General features: G+C 35.8%; 1 protein-coding gene across 1 annotated transcript in view; it reads left to right on the top strand.

The window, feature by feature from the left end:
• Positions 1–9,114, top strand: part of Kifap3 (kinesin associated protein 3) — a 190,547-nt gene extending 181,433 nt beyond the window's left edge. The window contains exon 17 of the mRNA XM_023701945.1: positions 7,889–9,114. Coding sequence (XP_023557713.1) covers positions 7,889–7,997 — 109 coding nt within the window. The 3' untranslated portion in view covers positions 7,998–9,114. The remainder of the gene's footprint in view (positions 1–7,888) is intronic.
• The last annotated feature ends 2,117 nt before the right edge of the window (positions 9,115–11,231 follow it).

Raw genomic sequence — 11,231 nt, 5'->3', positions numbered from 1 at the left:
CTGCTGTTATTTATTCTTTTTTCTCTTGTGTTTAATTGTTTGCCCTATTTAATGGGTTCCTTCTGTTCTCATTCATGGAGGTCTGATCATTTTGGTCCCTCTCTAGAACATATTTTAGTAGTCTGTGTAGGGTTGGCTTTGTCATCATGAAATTTTTAGCTGTTCTTTGTCATGAAAATATTTCACTCCTCCATCAAACTTGAAAGAAAGTTTTGCAGAGAGTATGGTAGTCTGGACTGGAATTTTTTTTCATAAAGGACTTGAAGCCATTATTCTGATGGGTTTTCCTTTAAAGGTGATCTGTTTCTTTTCTCCAACGGCTTTCAGTGTATTATTCCTGTGCTGGATTTCTGGGATCTTAACTATTATATATCTCGGTGTGTTTTTAATTGGGTTGATGTTATTTGGCATTCTGTATGCTTTGGTTACCTGTATGTCAGATTGTTTCCTCATATTTGGTAAGTTTTCTGCTATTACTTCTGCCCATATTCTTTTTATATCATTTGTATTGACTCCATCTTTCTCATTGATGCCTATTCATCTCACATTATTATTCATCTTTGCATCATCTTTCTTGCAGGTTATCAATTACTTTTTCCTGCATCCTAGTTGTTTTTAAGAGATCTTTTCTTACCTTTTCACTAGCTGCAACATCTTCAAGATCTGAAACTCTATCTTCCCTTTCACTCAAACGGTTTTGCAAGCTTGCAATTGAAATGTTAAATTCCTCTATATCTCTGACTCTGCTTCATGCATTCTATATCTTTCCTGTATTGCTCATTGAAGGAATCCGTCGCTTTTCCAATCTCCTCTATTTTTTTTATCAGTGTCTTCTTGAGAAGCAGTTATTAATTCTTTTACTTCCAAGTTTATTTCTGATCTGATTTCCTCTATATGTTTCTGCATTTGATTCTTTACTTCAGAGGCTCTTAATTCAGAGATTGCTTTTTTCATTTCAGAGGTTAATTCTGATCTTAATTCCTCTATATCTTTCTGCTGTTGTTTCTTCAGACACTATTAATTCATAGATTTCTTCTTTTATTTCAGAGATTAACTCTGGTCTGAGTTCCTCTGTACCTTTCTGCTGTTGTTTCTTTACTTCAGACACTATTAATTCAGACATTTTGGCTGTGCTAATGTCCTCTGCACTTGTTTTGTGTGAGCTCGGATCCTGAGATTGCATTTTGCTCCTTCTCTTTGTCATTTTGTATAGCACTGTCAACTGACCTTTGGTGTAGAGCTTTGGTGCAGTTATAACCTTAGCACCTACTAAAATTCAGGTGCCGATATACCAAGTTCGAGTTCATGCCGTTGTCCCTGGTTTGGGTCTGGCTACTATGCTCAGCTCCTTACTATTGTTGCTCTTGGAGGTGGGCCTGCTGTACTCTTCTGGTAAGATGTTCTGCTCCAAGATTAGCTGTGTGGTTTTTGACCCTAGTCTCACTGCAGGGACTTCAGCTGCAGTTTCACCCCAGGCCTGTATGCCAGGCCTGTTCTGGGTCTGGAGAGGGAGGGGGAAGGGGGTGCAGGAGAGCACAGAAGCTCTCCCACACACTCACCGGGCCTGGGCTTAGGCAGGTCTGGAGTGGTCCCAAGAGTGGGGTGGATGTTCTCATTCATAGGACGGGCTTGGGCTGACTCTGTAGGGATGGGGGAAGTCTTTCTCCTGCAGCGTGCCTGGGCTTGGTCCAGGAGGTGCAGTGCAGAACCTCTCCCACACCCAGGCAGGGCCTGGAGTTGGGTGGATCTGGGGTGGTCCCGAGAGCATGGCAAGTTCTCACAGGGTGGGCTTGGCCTGGCTCTGGAGGGGTTGGGGAGGCCTGGAGTGCACAGGGAAAGGTCTCTCTCCCACGGCGGGCCTGGGCTTGGTCCAGTGGGCTCGGGAGAGCACAGAAGCTCTGCCACACACTGGCAGGGCCTGGGGTTGTGCGGACCTGGGCTTATTCTTATAGTCACTTTAGATTGTACTAAGAATATATGTGCTGCTGGAGCAAGCACATTGTAGTCTACTAAGAAGAAAAGCATACAGATTTTGGTTCTATGGCCAATGTATTAACTGATAAAAAGAATGAAATGTTCAAGATTATTAACAGATTATTTCTTTTTCTTCAAAAAAAATACAAATAGTTAAAAAAAAAAGCATTAGAAATGGTACAAAATTACATTAAACAAAGTAATAGGAATTCAACAATGGTTGCGATATTGCATGATGCTATCTTCAAATTAGTTGCTCAGGTTACCAGATATTAACCTTCAAAATTGGTTTAAAAAAAGTTAGAAGAAATTAAAAAGAAAAAAATTCAAGTATTAATTGCTCTTTTCAAAAGACCAGCAGAAACTGGTAGCACCATTATCCAAACTATCCTGCATATATACATAAATATATAACAGATTATCTTATACTGTTACATAAAATCCTGGAACAGTTCCTCCCATGAGCGCTAGTTCATTTTAAATATTTTCTAATATCTGAAAACAGTTCCAGCCTTTAATATTTCTTTATGATTCAAATCACTAGAATATTTATTTAATCTTTTTTGTTTATGTGGTATAGGGTCTCACTGCACAGCTTGGGCTCATAGTGATCCTCCTATCTGGGCCTCCCCAGCTCTAGAATTATATGTGTGGGCCACCGCTCTTGGTTTTGGTGGCTGGCTCTGGCATGGCATGTGGTACCAGGGATCAAACCCAGAACCTTGTGCTTGCCAGGCAAGGGCTTAAAACACCAAGCTATCTCCCTAACCCTAATTCTTATTTCTTATTCATAAATATACTGTTGCAAAAGATTCTACCTCAGGAAATGAAACCCCTAAACACAGACCCAAACTTTAGATGAAATTCAGCATAGTGCTCATAAGTGAAACCCATGTATGTGTATATATGGGCATATACACTAATCTCAGCCAACTTTCTGATGACTTCTGATAATTTTTAAGGTTAGCCTACATTAATAGAGGGTAAGAGCGAGACTGTCATTATATTCCCCACCAGTTTCAGAACATCATAAGTATCATGTTAATTTCAGCTTCCCTTTAAGATAAACTCTTTCAGATCAAAGTGATTTTAGAGCACAAATGCACAATAAAGATTTGAAGCTATCTCCTGAGGATTAAGTAATTGAGAGAGATGAAGCAGCCAATTAAGGAATTAGTATGATTCCAGCAGCTAATTCTAAGACTAATTGAACAGGATTTCTGATGAATTAAGAACTCTCTTAACAATTTGACCTACCCATAAATGGAATGAACTGCCTCTACAAACTAGTGAGCACAGCATTTCTGGAGCCATTCAGTTAAGAGCTGGATGGACGGATTCTCTAAGTGGAAGCTAAGACAAGATTATTTGTAAAAATATTTCCAAAGTCCTGCAAGCCGCTGAAGAATGTGGCTTAAATGTATTTTTTATATCATATCCTAATAAATTTATTACCTGCTGTGTATTTATATTACTGTGTTAGGAATTTTAAAAGAGTTAAAGGACTTGTTGCTTGTATCTAATTTTAATAAAGTGATGATACTTTTCACTCATGCAGCACTTTTCATCCAAGGATTTCAAAGTGCTTTACAAATATGCACTAATTAAGCCTCACAAACAGCCAGAGGTAGGTAATTTTCTTCCCTCCCTACAAGAATGTCAGCTCTGGCAAAGAAATGTAATAAATGCCTGAGAATCTGGGGTGCCTTACTGGCTGCCATTTTCTGGAATGCGCTGCATGTGAAGTGTCACTTGTCATCGCCAGAATTCTTTTGTTCTACTCTGAATCATCTCATGAATGCTGTTAAGTTTTTAAAATATTAGAGAACATTCAGTTTTCTGTTTGCTGTGTGTCAGTTAAATTTGTAGATTTATAAAAAATAAAAAATAGATATGATTTTATATTGTTGGAATTTTAAAATAATTTTTCACTTTAGCTGATTTTTATTTTCCTTAGTAGATCTAGCTACCAAAAATCATTGTTTTGGGGACCTAGAATTTAACAGCATATTGATTTGTTGACCTAACCATCCCGAGGTATCTTTTCACAACAAATATTTTATTGGGACCAGAAAATATACTACATCTGGGTAATTCAAAGATCTAAAATATGTTATGTGAATGAACATTAGGGATAAAAATACTAAATATCTAGTCCTCTTATTTTAAAAAAAAAAGGATCACATACTAATGTAGGATATAAAACTTATGTGGGTTTGGAGTGGCAAGAAGAGAATGTGTACAAACAGAAACACACGCAATGCAAAATGGTGTTCAGTCCCAATATAAATATCCAAATACACATACTTATCTGAAGCAAAATGATCACATAGAGCAAAGCTCACAGATTTAATTCCTTACCTTTGGTTCATGGCATCTCTTAATCAAAGCCAAGTCTTTTTAGATTAGGAAAGCGCTATTTTTGTTGACATTGCCTTTTCGTTTTTTTCTCAGTACTAGAGATTGAACACAGAACTTTCATTCTTCTTTAATCCATTTAAAAATTTATAGAAAAAAGGAAAAGAAAAAAAGAAAAGAAAGAAAAAGATATTCATGCTAAGTTGCTCAGTCTAGACCCAAACTTGCAATCCTCTTGTCTCAGCCTCCCACATAGTATTTTAGGTGTGCACCACCATGCCCTGTTAACTCTACCTTTTTATATTCTTGTTTGCTGCTCCTTCCAAAAGAATTTGCATAAAGAACCTGTCCCCTTCTATTTAAAGAAAACTCTTAGATTTGAACCCTATTTTGATTCAGCAAGGCTGCATCCTTATCCCAAGGGAGGAGGTAGCATAATGTCCACACGTTCCAAAAGAATATGTTTAAGCATTCTCGAATACCCAGTTTCTTATTATAAAGACCCAAATAAGATTAAAGAAAAGTATTGGTTTTTTTGGTTTTGTTTTGTTGTTTGGTTTGTTTGGTTTTTGTTTTTGGTGGAACCAGGGATTGAACTCAGGCCCTTGCACTTGCCAGGGAAGTGCTTATTCCACTGAACCATCTCTCTAGCCCCAGAAAAGTATTGTTTTAGAGTGCAGCTAAACACTTAATTTACACATATGGTTGATCTTTCATAATGCAAAAGGACCTACCATCTATCCATTTACCATCCAAACTAGATGATGTCTGAACTATTCTTCAAAGTAGCAAATTTGTCAGTGATTTATGATGGATAGATTAAAAGAAAACGTGCTATAAAAGTGAGTTCCAGTTTTTCTCCTTTAAAAATTTTTCCCAATTTCAAAAAGTTAGATAATGTCCTGTGTTCTGTAATCAGGTGACCTGTTGACTTCATAAGTGGAACTATCATAGCAGCCTGAAATTATAACATTCAAGACCTGAGAGTTGCAGCTTTGAATATTCAGATTCATTAGTGTTTAAGGTTTAGTCATAAGATTTTTATCAGCAATGTCTGTGACACTTAAAAACAAACAAAAAAAGCACTGTCAACTTATAATGAAATATATAGCTATCTGGTAGATCAGGTAATAAAAATGTATTCTTTACTCTGTTGGTAAACAGTAAAACATAAAACATTTGTCAAGTTGGGTGTGGTGGCACCTGCCTATAATCCCAGCACTCTAGAGGCTAAGGCAAGAAGATGACAAATTCAAGCCCAGCCTGGGTAATTTATAAGCTTAGTGAAGCCCCGTCTCAACATTAAAAATGTTAAAAGGAATGAGTTTTTAGCTCAGTGTAGAGGACCCTGGGTTCAGTCCTTAGTACCAAGGGAGTAGGATGAAAGTTTGCCTTTTAGTTATAGAAATAAAAACCGTTATCCAATGTAATTATCCAATGTTATGTCCAGTAGAATGGCCAGTCTCTGAGCATCGTTAAATCCTCTTCCTCACTGAGAACAAGCCTGCCAGAAAAGTCACCATGTCCCAAGAAACTGCTTAGTTTGTTACTGCCAACAGTGTAGCTGAGGAGCCAGCATGGCTGGTTCACTCTCTTCTGAGAATCATCTTTTAGGTGGAATACAGTAGGACTGATAAAAAATCTCCTATAAGGTATTCTGCTTTGACAGTGCTTTTGCATATTTCTTCACTGATCTGTGTACCTCGTATTTGCAAATTCTTGAAAGATCTAGAATGAGAATCGAGAAATCAGAGCAAGTGAGTTTCACCTAAGTCTTCAGTTTCAACCTCAGAGGAGGTCCTATAAGGCAGGTAATAAGTAGAAAGTTGAATAAAGAATGAGTTGAAATCCACAAGCTATATAATCAACCCTTATGTATTTGAGTTTGTTTAGATTCCTAAATACTTAGCCTTAGTGTGAAGGCTGCAGCCAACTTATCCTCTAATTTTATTTTGGGCGGGCGGGGAGAAGGGTCCACAGGGTGTTCAGGGTCTCAGTACTAGATCAGACTCATAGTGAGCCGCCTGTTTATAGCCTCCCAAGAGTTGGGATTACAGATGCATGCCACCACGCCCAGCCTCAATTGCAGTCTCAGCATGCCCCGGGGGCAGGGCCAGCTAGGCAGGCCCAGCGGTTGAACCCCCTGCCCCTGCACCTGCTTGCCGGTGCTTTAATCCGCTGAGCTATTTGGCTGGCCCTTCCTCTGATTTTAAACTGATACTGGTATATCCTATCAGTGCACAAGGGTTCATTGCTCCATTGCTATACTTTCAGAAACATTTTTAGGCTACCTCTAGAATAGTATTTCTTAGTATTTCAAAGTTTAATCTGTCTTCTCCTGATACCAAAATAGGAAAGGATGCTTACATTTTATCATTTCAAAATAAAATACAGACTTAAAATGTTTCAACAAACCTTAAGAAACTCTGGGTAGGTTTATTCTTTTTGTCAAGATCCCTAGAAGCTTGACAAATTCACACACACACACACACACACACACACACACACACACACACACCACTGCCTGTGCATCCATGTTTTCTCAGTACAAATAATAACCTGACATTTACAGTTCAAACATTCTATTCCGCTGAGAAGTTGATTCACATACTAGTACATCTTATATTGTTCTTTAGCTCAATCCTAATAAACATATACATTACTTTAAAACTTAAAATTCAAGAGTTTTTTTTCTACTTAATCTCACTTTGTGCGGGGAAATTAGTGCCAATGTGAATATACTTTTTAAATATAGAAAGATATTAAGACTTTTTCTGGTGAAAAAATCTGCATCCTGTAGAGTCTCAAACCTTAAATTATTTAAATATATTTACTTTACTCAAAGCTTACATTTCCACATTAGAGGTGGCTTCTTGGTTGAAAATCAAGCTCAGTAGCATTCACTGCATGAGCTATGCATGAGCACGTTAGAGCTGTCATACTTGCCTAGTAAAATGTTCTGTCGTTTTTCTAAGTATGGGATAATTTTTTGATTCTTAAAAAGTACTTTGGAAGACAGGTTTTTTTAAATTAATTTGTCAATAAACTCAATTTTTAAAGGATAATCAAAATGTATCAATGCATCAATTATCTTTATAACTTTTGAGTTTCCATGATTTCCACAAAATAAACTGAACTAGAATTTATAACATTTTTGGCAATGAGAAATCAGAAGGATTTGCAGATCAAACATGGCTATCAAATGTATCCTTCTCTAGAAATATATTATTGGTAATGGCTTAGATGCAAAATCTTTTCATAATTCTATCAGAGCATTTATTAAGTGAAACCTTTTTTATCTGATTCTTTCACTTTGTTTTGAATACTAACCTAATGACAGATTTCTGACACTTTTTTAACATTCATCTTATGAGAAGTATTTTATGCAAATTTTAATGAGTACATTAAGGAAGAAAAAAGGCTAATATTCCTCTAAATCACCATCCGTGCCAAAAAGGAGAATCATAGAGATATAAAATTCTGAGCTTCCTAGTAGATTTGTGATTTGAAGACAAATTATTGCCTTTAAAACAACTTACTGCTTTTTGTCTTTCAGCCTTGGAATGGATGGCTTTGGCCAACCAGTTGGTATCCTTGGACGACCTGCTACAGCTTATGGATTCCGCCCTGATGAACCTTACTACTATGGCTATGGGTCTCAGTAAAATCATCCCTTCCTATGTTTACCCTCAGAGTACAAGAAACTTTCGTGGTTTGGGGTAACTTTGACATTGGCACCGTGGCCTCACAATGCATGTTTATCCTATGATGGCTGTGTTTCTTAATTTTCTGTTTGCTCCAGACTGACGTTAGCCTCTTCTATTATCTGTTGAGTACAATTCATGCTGATGACATTGTTCACTGTCCAACTACATCTCAATGCTGAATACAGTTTTCCATGATACTCAGAAGTGAGCATTGAAAAGCTATTAGTCTAGAAAACCAACACAGTGTACATTGAGTAGCAGTTCTGACTTTGGGAAACAGGACAAGCTTCCATTTGGAAAATATGACCTTGAGATTCTTCTGTCTTTTGTTTTGTTTGGGTTTTTTGTTTTGTTTTACTGTTTGTTTCTTCTCTGTATCCCTTTTCAAAAATACACAAAGATCTTAAATGAGTATAGGTAACTCAGTGTCTTCACTTTTAAGTTATATTTTATAAACTTGGGACCAGTATAAGGTAAAAAGTTAATAAAGGTTGATTTTTCTCTGTATTCAAAAAGTAAAGAGACAAGACCTGAAACTTAGTATTATAATGAAGAAAAATGAACAGAATCTCATCTAGCAATCTGTAGCCCTTCTCTCTTTCCCCCTCCTGTTATTTATAAGTCTATAGTGTTAACTAACAGGAAAAAGATACTCAGAGTAGCTTTTAAAGTATTAAAGGAAATACAGTAATACCTCACTTCACAAATGCACAAGCATTTGGCAAGATTTTGCTTCCATTTCAAACTCTACATTGGATGACAACTGTGGGGATCTTCCCCGGAATCGTGAAACGAATTAAGTTTATGAACAAAGGTACCACTGTACTCTGATGACTTGCATAAGAAAAGAGGAATGCTGGTAGCCCCTAGAGAAACTTCTGACTAGTCAATTTATGGTTATAAACCTAGAACTAAGGAAATGATTATTATAATTCAGCTTGTCCAAGGTATCTTAAGAGTGTACTCTGATATAATGTAATTGTTTTATATATGATGTACATTTTGTTTGTCCACTTTCCTTGTAATCTGTTTTTAATATCTTGCAGTTGCTTCAATAAAAATAAATTGGAGTTCATTTCCGTGTACTTATTTTTTTATTTACCCTTAGAGACTCCTGGCTCTATTAGGATTTTTAATATATGCAGATATGCAGTGATCACAAAACTCAGTGATAAAGGGTGAAAAACTGCTAGGCTCAAGCAGTAGAAACATATAAATAGTTTATAACATATAAATAGTCTTGGTTTCATAACATGGTTATATACAATTGAGGTTAAAAAGTATGTTTCTGTCTACTAATTTTTAGGTAAATGTTATCTTATATAGAAGTTATATTTAAATTGGCTCACAGATAAGTAGACACTGATATTAGTCTAAATTCTTTTGGTTCTCATGGCTTAACAGAACAAAATTTTCATTAATTGGTAAAATAACAGCACAGATATGTTTAAGGTAGGTAAAATATGTTTTGCCTAGGTTCACTAATTAGGGTAATACTTTATGAAAATTTAAGATACAGTGTCCATTGCTTTTTTGTATTTCAAGTGAGCTTCAGAGTTTACTTTGACTATTAAATAAGTGAATTATGTTGGTCTGATATACTTGTTTTTAAATGAAAACAAATGCTTATAATGTGTATTTTAAATGTGTCTTAGATGGCTGATATGTATTTATAACACTGTGATATAAGAGCAAAGAATATCTGACCCTTAAATAAGTTTCAGAGGGCCAAAAAAAACAACTCAGCAACATAAGCACCTGCCTGGCAAGGAAGATCCTGAGTTCAATGCCCATTATACTTATAGCCCCATTTTATTTATAAATAATTAAATAAATAAGTAAGTTTCAGAGTAACTATTCAAGATGGATAAGAAGTATGTGAAACTAGAAACTTTCATCTTTAAATAATAGGTCTCAAAGTGATTGAAGATTGTATTTGTTCATCATTTTTAAAATTAAAATCCTGTCTGGTTAAGGTTTGTTATCAGTTGCTATGCAATCTAGTGTCATGAGTTACTAACTTCACAAAAGAGTAAATAAAAGACAGTTGTTGTGGAAAAAGAACATACACAGGACAGTTATATACATATACAGGAGAGTTAGGCTAGATATACAGCTAGTTTCTCTTAGTTCACTGAGAATAAAAGTTTGTACTAATATTGTTTAGACAAAATATGTCTGCATCTTGTCCTCCAAATAGCTATGAAGACAACAATATGCAATGTATTAATTATTGTAAATGTCCTACTAACCTGTATTGAAACTGTTTCATCACTATTCTTATTAAAATTAGTAAAAATTATAATAAAATTAAAAATAAAGTTTTATAAGAACAGCCATTACCAATTGGGATTTTTAAATCCTTTTTACTGTAAAGAGATAATAACTTGTTTATCTGGTCTATTAATGTTTGTTTATATGACCTAATGCTACTATTTTCAAAAATTATTATATTATTCAATAACCTATTGTCTACTCTTTGGTTAATTTAAGTACTTAAGAACATAGCTTTTTAAAAAATCATTGTATTTTTACAGAAAACCTTTGCAAGTTTCAAAAGCAAGGTTTTAGGGTTTTCTCTCCACAGGTGCATTGTGCATCATTTCTAGATGTACAGTATCTACATCTATCTACACACTTTGGGTTTCCAATATGAGTAATAGCATGACTTTTTTAAGTCTACTCTGTCTAAAAATTATGTTTTTCTTGTTAATTGATAATACATTGTAATAGTATATCTTTTGCATAAAGTAGTTCTAATTAGAAGCAGTTTATCCTAAAAAAAAATTTTTTTTAAAGAATTAAAAATGTAGCATTGGAAGTGCTGGGGAGATAGCAATCTAACTGCCTACTTGGCAAGCACAAGGACCAGGTTTGATCCCCAGTACTGCATGCTGTACTGGCCCCGGGAACCGCTGGCACGCAGTGCTGGCCACCAAACCCAGGTGTGGTGGTTCACGTCTGTAATCCCAGTGCTGGGGAGGCTGAGACAGAAGGATCACTATGAACCCAAGCTGCATAGCAGTGCCCTGTACCAAATAAATAAATAGCACTGGAATGTCTGTTTCAAACAGACATCTAATCTGTTTAAAACAATAAGGCTTAAGATATCCATTTTTATGGATTAAAGATCTAAACATTAAAGCAGAGACACTAAATCTCCTGGAAGAGAAAGTAGGTGGAACTCTTGAA

The sequence above is a fragment of the Octodon degus genome, unplaced genomic scaffold (assembly GCF_000260255.1).
Source record: "Octodon degus isolate 3935 unplaced genomic scaffold, OctDeg1.0 scaffold00144, whole genome shotgun sequence".
NCBI lineage: Eukaryota > Metazoa > Chordata > Mammalia > Rodentia > Octodontidae > Octodon > Octodon degus.
Note: the sequence above shows the minus strand (reverse complement) of the source record. Positions and strands in the feature narration are given on the sequence as shown.